The 16506-nt window shown below is 46.7% G+C and overlaps 1 protein-coding gene across 1 annotated transcript in view; it reads right to left on the bottom strand.

Moving 5' to 3' along the window:
- SLC41A1 (solute carrier family 41 member 1) overlaps positions 1-15497 on the bottom strand; it is a 193508-nt gene extending 178011 nt beyond the window's left edge. The window contains exons 1-2 of the mRNA XM_063955154.1: positions 15299-15497; positions 12668-13476 (exon numbers count right to left, since the gene is read on the bottom strand). Of these exons, the coding sequence (XP_063811224.1) occupies positions 12668-13033 (366 nt within the window). The 5' untranslated portion in view covers positions 13034-13476; positions 15299-15497. The remainder of the gene's footprint in view (positions 1-12667; positions 13477-15298) is intronic.
- Positions 15498-16506: the final 1009 nt, after the last annotated feature.

The raw sequence follows: 16506 nt of genomic DNA on the forward strand, positions 1-16506 counted from the left end.
TATCCAAATCCTCAAGTAATGTGCCTGACCACTTTACTGTAGCTTTGGAAATCCATGCACAGGCAATAGTGGGACGTAGTATCGCCCCTGAAGCAGTGTATATGGGTTTGAGCGTAGTATCAATTTTGCGATCAGCCGGCTCCTTTAAGGCGGTAGATCCTGAGACAGATAAAACCACCTTTTTTGAGAGTCTGGATACAGACTCGTCCACTATGGGTGGGTTTTCCCATTTCTTTCTATCCTCCTCAGGGAAGGGGAAAGCAACCAGAACTCTTCTAGGGATCTGGAATTTCTCCGGAGTTTTTCCATGCTTTTTCAGAAATGGCATTTAATTCTTTGAACGCAGGGAAGGTTAGCGAGGCTTTCTTATAGTCAGTGAAGTAAGCCTCCTCAACATGCTCAGATGTTTTATCAGCAATATTCAACACATCCCCTAACAGCCTCTTATCAACTGCACCCCTTTAGCAAGAGATGCGGCCCCCTGAGCACATCCCCATCACCGTCTGCCGTGTCGGAATCGGTATCAGTGTCATCTTGCATAATCTGTGCAAGAGCACGTTTGTGGGAACCTACAGAGCGAGGCCCTGAGGTAACAGAACTGGACCAAACTGCCATAGAGTTCCGTAAAACCTGAGTTGCAGATTCATTCTGTGCAACCCCTGTAGAAATCATAGATTTGATAGAGGATGACCATTCAGGCTCCCTTGCTGGTATCTGCGCTAACACAGTGCAACCCTGATTACATGGAATGAGATCATCCTGAGAGGACATATCCTCTGCAGCATATGACAGAGTCCCTGGACATAGCTAAATGGAGACCCCAAACACCACCCACCCACACACACACACACACACACAGGGGAGGTTAGACAGTTTCACCCCCAAGAATGGCGAGAGACACAGAGATTGGAGCCAACCCCCACACAGCGCTTTCAAGGTATAGGGAGACCCTAACCAGCGCTGACTGTGCACCTTAATAGGGTACACAGTTTTTACTCAGCCTCCCCACCTTCTACAACCCACTGGTATGTACATATAGCTGGAGTTGCTCTGGAGGGACCGCTCTTCACTGACTGTTTCTGCAGGCAGGAAAATGGCGCTGAATGCTTCGAGAAGCTCTGCCCCCTTAATGGCGCTGTCTTCTCGCTCTTCAGGAGATTATACTGGCCTGAGGATTCATGCTGGCAGCGATCCTGGGATCCAGACAGGCTTTAGAGGTCAGTGTAGGGTGCAGGCGCTGGCTCAGGGCACCCCTCACAGCGCCGCACTATGTACCGCTGAGCCCCGGAGCGCAGTTAGTACTGCGCTCCATACCCTGTTGCCGTCATCTTCACACCAGCTCCCCGCTTGTTAGGGGGGGCCGGTGACTGACTCGCCACTGATCTTCTGGCTCTGTAAGGGGGTGGCGGCATGCTGCCGGGGTGAGAGATCCCCTGTGGCAGGGAACGTTTGATCCCCTCAGGAGCTCAGTGTCCTGTCAGCGGAGATAGTGGCTCAGACCCCACAGGGCGGACACTACTTCCCCCCCGCCTTAGTCCCACGAAGCAGGGAGGCTGTTGCCAGCAGCCTCCCTGTAAAATAATAAATTCTACTAATAAACTTTTCCAGAGAAGCTCCCCTAGCTGTGAACGTCTCCTCCAGGCAAATTTTCTAAACAGGAGTCTGGTAGGAGGGGCATAGAGGGAGGAGCCAGCACATACTCAAACTCTTAAAGCGCCAATGGCTCCTAGTGGACCAGTCTATACCCCATGGTACTAATGTGGACCCCAGCATCCTCTAGGACGTAAGAGAAAAGATTTATCAGTCTCTAGATTCATGTATCTGCATAGTTATTTTGTATGCCATTATGGTCATTTCTCCAACGTCCTATTTAAAGTAGTAGTTTATGGGTATAATCTAGATATGGGGTGTTCCAACCCCTGCTTTTTGAACAGACTCTGTAGGTTGATCCACTAACTCAATAGTTTGGACTAAAACCCAGAAACTGGAAATGTAAAAAAAAGTTAAAGAACATGGCTACCAAGGCCACTATAGCAGGCTCCGGTACATTGTCCTTTCATGCTCTTACACAGCAAATACTGCGAGCTACATATTGCAGAAACATACAGCTAATAGCCAACACCATTTCAAAGTAATATGGCACAGAAACCCCACATCCAGCTACCTTGTCATACCCGTTTCAGACCGCCCGAGACAGGTCGCACACAGGAGCTCCCAGTGTGCGACCCGCCTCAGGCACCACCGCCACCGTTGACTGCAACCCGGCATATTGCCGTGGCGGTGACGTGGCAGGGGCGGCACTTGGAGATCACACTGTGTACGGGCAGAGCTTGGAGATCATGTGAACGGGAAACGGGTCGCATCGACCTGGCCACCGTTCACACCGCCCAGTGAGCCGGGTTAAACAGGTGTTCCACCCTGCTCACGACCAGGGTTGAAATACCAGGTCACTCGACCCAGTATTTGAACCCTTGCACCTTTCAGACCACACATGAACACGGGTTATGCACGTTCATGTGCCACTAATACCCCTTTCACACCGCAGCTTTAACCCGGTAAAATGCCGATTTTTCAGCCTTCCTAAACGGTTCTAGCTGCGATGTGAAAGGGCCACCTTGAATTTACAGTTTTCAAAATACTGGTATTTTGAAACTGTTAAAAAGCAGGGTCCTACCCGGTTCAGAACCGTTTCACTGTGCAGTGTGAAAGGCTCTGAAACGGTATTTCCAAGCCACAGGAGGTGATAGGCTGTCTCCATGTGTGATGTCACCAGGCAGAAGCAGGAAGCTGGAGGAAAAACACAGACACATGAGAGTGGGTTTAGAAGCGTTTTCTTACTGCAAATATATTATACAATGGCAACTTGGAGTGATGAAGAGGTGAGGGAGCTGCTAAGAATCAGAGCGGATGAGGAAATCTGCAGACAAATAACTGGGACAGTCAAGGATGCACTCATATAAAAACATGGTTAAAATGCTTCAAGCTGCTGGGTTCCATCGTACGACTATCCAAATTATTTATAATTAACTAATTAATAATGTGTGAGCCAGAAAAGTCCATTTATAATGACAACCACTGTTTTCTATGGGTGAAATGGGTTCAGTGTGAAAGGTACCAAAACGGTAATGAAATGGTAATATACTGGTTACAACATGCGATGTGAAGGGGGTTTAACTGCTCAGACCCGTTTTAAGAACAGTTTAAAGAACCGTTTCAAAAGCAGGTTTTGCGATGTGAAAGCATTACCCGTGTTCAGTAATGGCGGTCTGAAAGTGGTATTACAGACCCACAGGATACTGTGCAGAGCCTAGTCCTTTCAGAATTACTTGAGGAAATTCAGGACTAGGTACTTATTCGTTCCAAGTGATCCCAGTAGTGAAGTTAAGGTGGTGGTTGGGAGAGTCAACCTAGAAAAGGAGGAGGGGGGAAAAAAAAAAAAAAGGGGGGGGGAGAAGAGGTCTTGCTGCTCACAGATGCTGCGATGACTAAAGACAGTAGACAGTTCCTTAAATCTAGCACTCCTAGCATGGATCAACCTTAAATTTGAAAAAAATTAAAAAAATAACCCCCCCCCCCCAACAACAACACACACACACACACACACACACACACACACACACACACACACACACACACACACACGCCCTTTAAATGTTTGAGTGTGCAATTCACTATAGCAGCATATTCAAGAACGATGCTGGAATAGGTTCTCAACCCTGCCCAACACACACATTCCTAATTTCTCTTCAAGCTTCTAACAAGTGACTTTCAGTGCCCAAGATCTTGTTTTGCAATTTAAGGACAAGATAACAAATCAAATGGTACGCTCTTATGGTGCGTACACACTATGCAATATCGCATACAATCCGATATCAGATTTCGGCCGCTGTGTACGATAGCCGTTATCGGCCGGTTTGTTGCGATATTGTAGTGAGTGTATGCACGATACTGGATACGATGCATGCTCCCGCGGGGCGTATCCAGCATCGCTCGTTGGACCAGACTTACGATAGTGCTTACGAGGGCCCCGCTCCCCTTCCCCTCCAGTCATCAGCAAGTGTGTATGCACTTGCCGATGTCGGATCCAATCGCAGACGACATTGCGTGGTTTGCGAGGTCATCCTAATGTGTACATAGACTTAGTCTGCAGTCAGCTCAATTCCATCCCCAAGCCTATTGGCACCTTCTCATCATTTGATCCCACAAATTGTAACACCTAGTATCTACCTTCTTCTCACCTTCCTACTCTACTAGGTCTCCTCTTGAGCGTTAACCCCCACAAATCAGTAAATCAGACTCCTGGGGATGTACTGCCATCAAGAGCCCAGCACTAGAGGAAGTGTTAGGCCGCTAAAGCGGGCGGTTTGGGTTACAATACTCAAAGTTGGTCAGGATGCCACTATCTGGATTGTGACTGACTGAATGGTTACTGCCAGGATATCATACGCAACCAGTCTCCGGTGCACATCAAAACTTAAACATGTAAAGTTCCTCTCTACTGGTATTTTCCCATCATTTAGGTATGCAGTGATTATTCCTATTCTGAAAGTCTATGCAGACTTCAACCATCTCAATTTACCTTCTCATCTCTCAGCTTGCGTGCCCCTCAAATGTACTATAGAGACTTTCCTACACCTGCCACTCAAACTCTCAGCTACTCAACTTATTGACTTTAGTCAGGCTTTCGTTTCCAACACTACAGTGACAGCATGGACTAAGGTAGTGAAAGATTTGATTCTGCCAAAACTAAGAAGGCCATTACTCACTCATACTATATCTCATGCCAAACTATTTTCGTTCTTTTGGATTTCAGTATCATCTGCATTTGGATGGTACTTAAATCTACCTATCCTCTGCAGATTTGTCACCATCTGTGTTGGCACACCACCTCAAACGTAATCTTTCCAAAGCAGAATTAATATTTCCAGTCAATAGTAGTTACCAACCTGATAATCCCTCACACTATTGAAAACTCAATTAACTCTGAACTGTCCTTCATTCCCCACATTCAGCCTTTCCAAATCATACAGAAAATGCCCATCTTTTACACAAAACACTGGAAAAACTCTAAATCATGAACTCCTTATCTCCCACAATATTTCAATAGACTCCTCTGCAGTTTTCTCCCAATTACTCTTACAGCTACAATCCATTTTGAACACAGTTTGTCATCTGCTACTTTGCTTTGTCAGTACCTCTACTGGTTACTTGTATTCCACACATACATAACCTGCTCTCATTCATAGTTACAGGAAGAATGCCCTCCCATTAGCCTCCAAATGTTCCTAGGGGAAAGGAAGGGGGGGGGGGGGGGGCACACACACCACACACACGACCCCACCCCACCCTCTCCTCTTCAGGCCAGCTTATGAGATTCCAGAACCATGCACAGAACTTTCATAAGCTATCCCCTCTGTACAGTCCACATATAACTTTATGTGCTGTCTTCCTTCACTTTAATAACCCGCTGACCCCAGGCCAACATTGCTGTGTGACCAAAATCAGACAGCCCATGAAGAACCTCTGCAATCTGGCTGGATCAATATGCAATAGGTAACACCTATCCTTCTGCATCAATGCCCATCTCCCTGTATTAATATTAGTATATTTTGCTAGAATCCAGGTACTAGATGGTAGTTTTTCGATCAAAGCTCCGTTTAGAAATAGTTTCTTTGAGGGGGCGTGGCTTGGCACAGCATGGAGTAGGAGCATAGCTTTTAAGCTCCCGCACAAACTCCTACATTAATCCGTTTTAGCCCGATGCTATCTACATAAAAAGTGACTCTACTTCAGCCCTAACTGCTGGTGCATCGCTGGAACTACCTGCCGGTCCCCTCGGACCAATATAACAGCCGTTTGACGGAGGATACTGCGGGTGCTGTCTCAGAGCTGCTTGCAGCGGCCATCTTGCCAGCGTGGGGCGAGACACCTGCCTGACACTCTGCCCTCCGCTCCCCGGCCGAGTACCTCCTGTTTGCCGCCACGGTGCCTGGACGTCCTACGGCTGTCCCTCCGCTTTTCGCTCTCCTGACACAGGGAGTCCGCGGCGCTTCCGGGTCGGCGCTCTCCGGGGCCGACGCTGACTCCGGGCTGCGTCCCACGTGCTGCACCTTGGAGAGAGGCCTTCTTCACCGCTGCGGGGAGACACGGCGCGGCCTGCACTCCACAAGCCACCGCAGGAGAACACTGCAGGCTAAGCGGCAGATCATCAGCTCCTGTGGCTCACGGTAAATACACCTTCCCTGCAGTGCCCCCTGCAATATTCTCCTACCTGGACAATACTCCCCTCTGGAAGATAGATAGGATATACCATTCCGACATCCACATTTCTATGCATGTATCTACCTGCCCATTCCTGCACTAATTCCTTGCCTGGTTAGTGCACATACTGGGAGCAATACAGGGCACTACACCCCAATTTGCACACGCTTACGCCTCTATATCTCTGCCTAAATACAACGTGTTGACATCTCTATATAAAACACCGACCTCCCTGACCCCCCTACCCGCTGCACGTGAAAGCTGTGATCATCACATTGATCCTGTGTCTGGGCCACTTGGGAGTGCGCTGCTACGGCTCAATCTCCATACTCCTCCACACTTGTAATCCTACTCTACAAGCCTCCTGTGCAATATACTGGACATTACAATGGGGAAGACAGGTGCAGCCGCGAAATTACAAAAATATGCGAGGGAATCCTCCTCCTCCCAATCCACTTCCAACGCGGCTCGTAACCCTCAATCTCCGCGCTCTGAAGGCGAGGACCCAGCCTTAAACGACTCGACGCACTCCACGCAGCAAATAATACAGGCTATTACTGCCTCAGAGCAACGAGTCTCTGATAAAATTGAACGTGTCCAGATAGATGTTTCTCTACTCCGTCAGGATCTCCAAAAGATTCGTGAAAGTGTGAGTGAGACTGAGCACCGTATTTCGGACCTGGAGGACACCACCTATCCACTTAAAACTAAGATGGACGATCTTTCTACACAACTATCATCGGCTCACGCTAAGCTATCCGATATAGAAGGCAGACTCCGCCGGAACAATGTCCGCCTGGTTGGGCTACCTGAGAGGGCAGAGGGAACAGCCCCGGAGAAATTCTTTGAAGACTGGCTGATTAAGATGTTTACACGTGAAGCCTTCAGCCCACAATTTGCGGTAGAACGAGCACACCGTCTTCCGTCTCGTCCTCCTCCACCAGGCGCTCCTGCTCGAACGTTCATTGCTCGTCTTCTTCACTTTAAAGACAGAGACACTATACTTCGTCTGGCTCGTCTCCAGGGCCCGCTGATGTTCGACAACCACACGATCTCAATTTTCCCAGACTTTGCCATTGAAGTCCAGAAATCCCGTGCCCAATTCTCTCTTGTCAAACGCAAACTCCGGGATCGGAATATCCAATACTCGATGTTGTTTCCGGCTCGTCTGAGGGTTATATACAACGACGCCACGCACTTTTTCTCAAACCCGAAAGATGTGGAATCCTGGCTGGAACACAGACCTCCAGCTCCTGAATGAACTCGTATTGGTCATATGTAGTTGGCGTGGGTAATTATAATAGCGTAAACCGTATGGTTTCTATTGTCTCTACCCCTATGGGCTGATGCATGTCACTTACTTCTCTGGGGTTTTTTCCTTTTTTTTAGCATCGGGCCACTACACCTGCTAAGCTCTATATGCGGGAGTTCCCTGCTGTAGATAGCTTAGGGATCTAGTCCCACAGTTCTGTTCTCCCAGCTGGTTTGTTCTGTACCCAGCTAGTTTAATTTAGTTTTGTTAGGGTATAGGTATGACACTAGGTTGCTTATTGGTCATACAGGGTGGGTGCGGGATGGGATGTTTTATTGTTGTTGTTACTTTCCTTTTCTTTATTTTTTCCTCCCTTTTTTTTCTCTCTGCAACTGATCATGGTGCTCTAACGCTATGGAAATGTATGGTATTTCAGATGTCACATTTGGAGTGTGCTCGGCCTCGGCCTTTCAGTCCTAATCGGGTTTTCCAAGTTAGGGAGTATGGTTTTATTATGACACGATTCACTGGGTACCCTACCTCACACACTATACTCCTTCCGTCTCCCACGAATTATCTCCTTGTGCCCATGCACGGCGCTCTACGATATGGGATCTAATACAGACGCCACGGGGAGGGACACGATTAGACTGATGGGATGGAATGTCCGTGGTTTAAATGATAAAATTAAACGCTCACTTGTCCTGAAACAACTTCAAAAGTACAGAGTTGACATAGCATGCCTCTCTGAGACTCATCTGTATGGTAGTAAAGTCATGGCCATTAAGAGACCATGGGTTGGGTGGGCCTACCACTCCACGTTCTCCTCCAGTGCCAGAGGGGTATCGATATTGGTTAAAAAAAAATCGGTAAACTTTCACCTGGAGCATAGCAGCGTTGACCCTCAGGGTCGTTATGTGTTTTTACGTGCTGTCATACATTATGCACTGTATCATATCATGGCTATATACATCCCCCCCCCCCTATAACAGTGAAGTTCTAAGTAAGGCAGCTGACTTTATAGCCCAATCCCCTGACACACCGGTTATTAGTGTGGGTGACTTCAACAACGTCATGGACTTGTCTATAGACCGCTGGCGGGAGTCTCGCGACTCCACCTCCCTCCCCCCTGCCCCGACCCCTTTTGCAGGAATTGTTGCTGAGCTTGGCTGGATGGATATCTGGAGAGTGCGAAACCCTACTATAGCGCACTATTCCTGTCACTCCGCTACCCATAACACACTGTCACGGATAGACTTGTGCCTTATTTCCCCGTCATTATCGCCTAGAATTTCTGAACTAACTTATTTGTCCAGGGGTATATCGGACCACTCACCGGTTTTACTAAAGCTGTCTATGACGCACGATAGGGGCAGCAGTCAGTGGAAACTGCACCCATTTTGGTTGAATTTAATGGGAGAGGGCTCCGACCTTCTCTCGGACTGGAAAGTCTTCCTTGATTGCAACCCCCCAGACTCCTCCCCCACTGTCCGACATGATGCATACAAAGCATATATTAGAGGTACCTTTATTAAAAGAATAGCCGGCATCAAGTCGTTTAACAGGAGGGAGGAAGCGAGACTTGAACAGGCCTGCCGTGATTTGGAATCTGTATACATAGAATCACATTCCCGGTCGGATCGGGAGGCGTGGCTGCACGCACAGGGAGAGTGGGCCGATTACCTCTTTGATAAATCCAAGCGTAGGCTGCTGTTCTCCAGTCACAGGCAGTACTCTCAGGCAGAGCTGGGGGGCAGTTGCCTGGCTTTCCTGGCCAGGGATGAAACCCATTCTCGCACTGTTCAGTGTATTGCCGATGGGGATGGCAGTCTCTGCTACTCGGGGAAAGACATAGCAGGGGTATTTAAACATTTTTATTCCAAACTATACGCGTCAGGAGTCTCCCACACCGACGAGCAACTGCACTCCTACCTCTCGCGGGTGAATTTGCCCAATTTATCACGGGAGGCACTTGAGGCTCCTTTCACCCTGGAGGAGGTGGAGTACGCTGTGTCGTCACTCCCTTCTTCCAAGGCACCTGGTGGGGATGGCCTCCCAGTGGAGATATATAAAAAATTTAACTCCCACTTCAGTCCTTATTTATTAGATTTATTTAATACCTTGTTTGAAATTGGTGAACTCCCCCCGTCCATGTCTGAAGCCACTATTATAGTGCTGCCCAAACCGGGGAAGGATCCCAGGGCTCCCGAATCCTACCGCCCTATTTCACTACTGTCCACAGATGTTAAAATTCTTGCAAAGATGCTTGCCATCCGTCTTAACGCGGTCATCGGGTCTATTATACATCAGGACCAGACGGGCTTCATGCCGGGAAGGTCCACTATGCAAAACCTGCGGAAGCTGTTCTATCACCTGCAGGGGGATGGCTTGCTGGGTTCGGGGGCAGTGGTGGTGTCTCTCGACGCCGCCAAGGCCTTCGACTCGGTTGAGTGGTCCTACCTCTGGCAGGTATTACACGGGTTTGGCCTGGGCCCTGTGTTCATCGGGTGGGTTCGATTACTGTACTCCTCTCCAGCAGCCCGTGTCTCTGTTAATGGGTATACCTCGTCCTCATTCTCTTTGGCCAGGGGCACACGACAGGGTTGCCCGTTGTCCCCGGCCCTGTTTGCATTGGCTATAGAACCACTGGCTTGTATGATTAGGGACAACCCGAATATTCAGGGACTGGCAGCCGGCTCCACGGTGGATAAGATTTCACTGTATGCCGACGATATGTTGCTGTTCCTTAGGGACCCAGATGCCTCACTCCGGGCTATGCTTCACACAATTAATGAATTTGGGGAATACTCTGGCTTATGTATAAACTGGGACAAGTCCTTTATTTTTCCCATTTCAGGACATATCCCGGAGGGGATATGCACGTCACACTCACTGCAATGGACTCTGAAATTTAAGTACTTGGGTGTTTGGGTCACGGGGCCAGCATCAGAATATGCCAAGTGGAACATAGACCCTATCACAGCCCTTTTTAAAAGTAAGATCCACACATGGAAGGCACTACCACTGACAGTATTGGGACGCATCAATCTCTTTAAGATGTCCATCCAGCCTAAGTACCTATATGTCCTGCAACACTCCCCCATCTACCTCCCTAAAAAAATATTTGCTAACATTGACAGTCTCATATCTTCCTTTATCCTCTGGCGAGGATAGCTATAAAAAAAAAAAACTTTGTAGGACCAAACTCACTGGGGGGGGCGAGCCTGCCTAATCTCAGGCTGTATTATCTGGCAGCGCAGCTGGTGCACCTCTCCGGCTGGATCACAGGAGTGGGTGGCTCGACCCTACAGGGATATTTGACAGACTGGGTTGGACCCTCCTTCACCCCCCTCCTTTTCTTGCTTTCGGGAATGTCAGTGACGGGTCTTCCTCCTATCCTGCGACAGGCTCTGTTGGTCTGGAAACAAGTACACAACCTCTATGACTGGGCCGACCTAGAAAACAGATTCACCCTTATGGTTTAATAGTTCGTATATGGAACTTCAGAAGCTGTCAACAGACAATATTTGGATAAGAAGTGGGGTGACCTCCCTGGGGCAATTATATGTGGATGGTTATCTTAAATCATTTGCGCAACTGCAGGCTGAATTCGAGCTCCCAAACACAGCCCTATTTAGATACTTCCAACTAAGACACGCCATACAGACCCAGTTCAAAACGGCCCCTTCCATCTCCCCTTCTCCAGTTAAACTTATGCTGCAACGCTTACCCTCCACAGGTAAAATTTCAACAATATATGCCTCACTAAACAATAGAACCCTACCTGCCTCTTTAGATCCGCTTAGGCTGAGCTGGGAAGATGATATAGGCCCCCTGTCAGACGAACAATGGCTACAAATACTGGGTTCCGCCAGGTCTACCACTCCTTGCATTAGATATCAACAGGTGCATCTCTTTATCCTACACAGGGTTTATCGAACCCCTCTACTTCTCCAACGAGCTGGTTTAAGACCTGACACTTTATGCCCCAAATGTCAGATGGCAGATGCTGGTTTTTGGCATCTGTTATGGAATTGTCCGAAAGTCTATGAATTTTGGACTTGGGTTTGGTCTGACATATTAACTACTGACCCATCTCTTCCCCAAATTAATCCCAGAACCTGCCTCTTCGGGGTGGACCTGGAAGAAACCCATTCATTGCTCACATATCAGTATGTCCTGTGTCTGATCACGCTTGCCAAGGTCATCATTGCACGCTCCTGGTTTGCAGAGACCCCTCCCAGAGTATCGGAGTGGAGAGCCCTGGTAACCTTGGTCATAGGGCATGAAAGGCTAATGTACTTATCCCGCAACTCTGTGTCCAAGTTTCACCGTAAGTGGGATAGATGGACTCTGGTGCGGCCGAGTGCGGAATGGACGTAGCCCGGTGATAGGCAGAGATTGTGGACACACACAACCCTATACTTGTAATTGTGACCTCCCCTTTACTCACGTATACTAAGCAAGTAGCGACGACAATGTCTTAATGGCTGGACCGAGCGCTCCGAGCACAACCCTCTCATTTCAAGCACCACAAGCCTTATGTTTTAATTTACAATGTAAATCAATGTAATACCTATTGATCAGCATAATGCATTGTATTGTAAATTGTATGTTTTGAAATGTTGCCTTCTTCCTTTTCTTTTCTTTACTGCTTTTCTCTCTTTACCACACTTATGTAACCAAATGGAAAAAAAAAAAAAAAATGTTTCAATAAAAAATTTACTTGATTAAAAAAAAAAAAAAAAAAGAAATAGTTTCTTTACCTGACTAACATACGGAAGCCTGTGGAATACAGAATAAAATGTCTGCTCTCTGCTTCTTCACAAAAACAGTTTAAAGAGATAAAAAGCATTCAATAGAAAGTTTCAGACGTGTATTACACTGGAAGGCAGCAGGAAACCAACTCTAACCTCTTAACAGGATTATTAACAGGAACAAGTTTAAAGCAGCTAAATAATCTACAATGCTATACTACTGAAAAGACTTATAGAGTAGATCAATTACTCTGGCTCAGTGGTGCGAAACTTTTTAGTTTAATCTGGAAGTCAAAAAGACTGCTCCAAGCAGATCTTATTGCACCCCTGACCTCAAAACTAAGATTCTAGCTTGTCAGTTCAATTCTAACTATCCCAACAATTGCACAGTACTTACCTGCACTATGTCAAGCACCATCCCTGCAGCCACAGTTCCAAATCCAGCCAATAAGAAAGGAATAAGTACTTGAAGTCCAATGGTAAAGGAAGTCTCTTTCAGTGGTACCACTGTTTCACAAGATGGATCTACATTTGTATCATCATTATCTGTGCTCTGGCTCCCATTTTCCAGCAAGGCATCTTCTTCTTGCGCACCTTTGGTATTCGCAAAGGTTCCTATAACCTCTGTCTCTTCCGGCCTTAAAAATCCAGGGTTCACCATTAGTGGATCTTGACCTACATCTATATCTTGCTGATTCTGCAGAGCTGGATGGACAATACCATTGGCTGCAAACTCATCCCTGTGCTCTCTGACAGGTGGCATAGTGGCAGCCTCTATGACTGCCTTGAGTTAAGAAAACCCTTAAATACCAAGGAAGACGCTCGCCTGAACTTCAGGGAGAGCCCTCCTAAATAGTCTTTGCCCACTATGGCTTTGAAATTTGTAGATACAGAGATGCCCCCCATTAATCACTTAGTGGGATAAGAAAATGGAAGACACTTCAACTGACCACCAAGACATGAAACCCCAGATCCAGTTAGAAATCTGTATCAATTGTATCACTGAAAGAGCTTTTTAAAATAACAGCGCAGAAAACCAATAGTGATGGCAGGGGTACCCAAAAAGTGGCCCAGCAACTATAGATGCAGGTGTCAGTATTTAGGCCATCAAGGTGTGCATGGGCAGAGCACTGGTTTCCCAGAAAAAAAAGAATTCAGACGTCAGGCATAAGTCTTCGCTTAAAATTACTTCCTGGCTTCTTCATTCTGCAAGATGAATAATTAGAATATTAGGAATGTTGCAGAGCAGTTTACAGCCTTCATTTATTAAATGAAACTATAATCGTTCCTACTGCTTAAGTCTTTCGTAACCTATTCCAATAACATTTGCTGCCTTCTGCTGTAGGATGTAATGGAAACTTGTTCCACAGGTCCTGGTCTCAGCTGGGGTAGATATTTAATACAGCACAGTGCTCCCTTAACTGTTCCTCCCCCTCCACACAGAGGATGCTTGTTTTACAGCACATTCAGTCAGATTTCAAGGTAGAGGCAGTATTTCAGCAAAAGTGCATAATCAAACCCAATAACAATCTACTGTACAAGCGAGAAAGTTATGTTTAATGTGATACCATACCGTAACACAAGTGTATATTACATAAGAGAAATTTCATCATCATACTCTACAGCAAAAATTAAGAATCTAGTGGAATAGCTAATACCCTTTTTTGTTTCATGATTACATAGAATAATGCATAAAATACATTTTTAATAGAACAGATTTTCCTTGACATTTGAGTAATATTAAAAACTTTGTAGCAATGTGTTATTTGCAGCACAAATGATTGACCCTCAGCACATAAAACACATTTTCAGTTGGCCCATTAGGAATGAACTGCAACCAAATTATGAACTATAGAAGATACTCAACCGTATGTTAAAAAACTAATGTTGGCCATACACTGTACAATTATCTGGCAAATCTGCCACATCTGGCTGGTCGGAATAAAAACCTGGTAATGGATGAGAGAAAGTGACAATCGACCATTAAAACGGACAAACTGTCATTCACACAAATTGGTTAAAACACAGGGAAAAAAGCTTAGTATGTATGCACTGAGCTATTATCCTGCCAGCAATGTCCACGATCATCGCTGTGCAAAAGCCTAGTGTGGCAGATCTTCTGTTCTTTAAGCTAGGTTCTTTTCAGAGCAAGTTATCAGAGAAGCACTTAACTAGAGTGTGCTGCAATGGCAGGATGCAACCCTAGGAGCCAGGTCTGCAAATGCTTGTGCACCCCAGTATTTGGGTTTTCACAACCAAAGCCTATGCACAGCATATTACAGTTTACAGTAATATGGGTGGGGGGGGGGGGCAACGAGCACCCTGTTATATTAAAATGTGGTCTTCTACTGACACACACTCAAACATATTATGGCCAGTCTTCCGGATTTACTACAACACGTTATAATAAAAGTACTGGCGGCCAGACTAGTACATAACCGACATCTGACAAAATACCAGGGGAAGTTTGATGGACACAAACTAGAACACCCCACACCTGAGAGAAGGAATCTGGTTGACACTAACTTTGGGCTCTGAGCTGGAACATTGTCGCAGCAGACCTGTCACGGGAAAGATACACCCCTTATAAATGACTCTATGGAGGGCTTATGCCGGGACAGCATAGAATAGGTAGCTACAGTAGCCCGTGTGGTGAGCCAGACATTACCAGTCAGCAAGGGCGCTCTACACACCGGAATGCCGTACAAGAGGCCTACAGCCAGCAGAGGGAGGACTGGGGGTCTGCACACAGCAGCAGCCTCACATCCCCAGGCACTGCCAGGAGAGAACGGATACAAAGCGTAGCCGCAGCTCGTAGGTAATCATCACCCGGATGCGGATAGCGCGGAGGCAGCATCTCGCCCGGCTTCCACACTCACTGCCATTGCTGTAATTCGGCTCTAGGATCCGTTATGTGCCAGCATGTACACACCAGCAGCAGCCAGCTACTGCACACACTGCCCTATGGGGGACAAACTAGGGTGCGGGATAAAGCTGCTACAGCAACAGCACCTACAACGCAACTCACCTGTGTAACAACCACTAATGACAGCCAGAGCGCGCTGTGCCAGCACTGTCCCCAGCAGCAGCCCCTGCCTCACTCAGACTCCGGCTACGCAGCCCGCACTCTCTGCTTAACAGCAGCACCAACACTGCAACACTTCTATTCAATTAGCAACACTTTAACTTCCCCGTGACGTCAGAGTTTTGCCGCCGCCTCAACCAACTGGCGCAGGAGTCTAAAGTCAATCGCACCGGCGATTGGCTGAAATTTTACGGCAACCGATTGACGGTTGTTTCCACCAATTAACCTTCAGGCTGTGAAGATACTGGCTGGGGGGCGGGCGGAGAACAGCTGCAGTCAGCATGTAATTATTAGGCACTGACTAATTATATTTGATGCGCAGTAGAACAGGATAGGTATGTCAGTCAGTCAGTGTAGTATTGTAGGTTATCACGAACAGTCATGGGAATATGTATGCATTTTTTTTTTTATACCTAAGATGTCTTGTTCTATAAGTTTGCAAACACAGCTATATACTGTATAACACACAGCAATGGGATCTTTCCTGTTATCTGTCCTGCACTTATTTGGGTGTATAACGTGACACTTTAGCAAATACCCTTTTATTCCATTTGTAATACATTTTGAAACTGTTTAAGAAATATAATGCCAAAAAAATAAAATAAAAAAAAAGAGTTCAGTATAAGAAAATCAAAAGCCAACAATATTATGGAGCCGTATCACGCTGGAGTCAATGCATTACCATCTCCTCAAGAGTTTTTAGAAATAGGTCATCATCACTGCTCAACCTTAAATTCACATAGGTTTGAATCCAGCATGCTCCAACATAAATGCCCCAATGGGTTTTGGAGTCTATTTACTAAAACCTTGAACGGAGATAAAGTACCAGCCAATCAGCTCCTAACTGTCATTTTTCAAACCCAGCCTGTGACAAGGTAGTTAGGAGCTGATTGGCTGGTACTTTATCTCCGTCCACTTTATCTCAGTTCAAGGCTTAGCAAATAGACCCCTTTGTTCTTAAATTTCGCCTTTCCCCACATGGATTCCACTGACTGCGTGCAGAGCCGGCCCTAACCAATATGATGCCCTAGGCAAGATTTTGGCTGGTGCCCCCTAGCACCACCGCTAGTTCCGCCTCTGACCCTGCACCATCACCCCCCACCCATAGCAGTCCTTTTTTTTGTTTTCCTACCCCCTGTAATTTAAATAAG

This window comes from Pseudophryne corroboree, chromosome 2 (assembly GCF_028390025.1).
Source record: "Pseudophryne corroboree isolate aPseCor3 chromosome 2, aPseCor3.hap2, whole genome shotgun sequence".
Taxonomy (NCBI): domain Eukaryota; kingdom Metazoa; phylum Chordata; class Amphibia; order Anura; family Myobatrachidae; genus Pseudophryne; species Pseudophryne corroboree.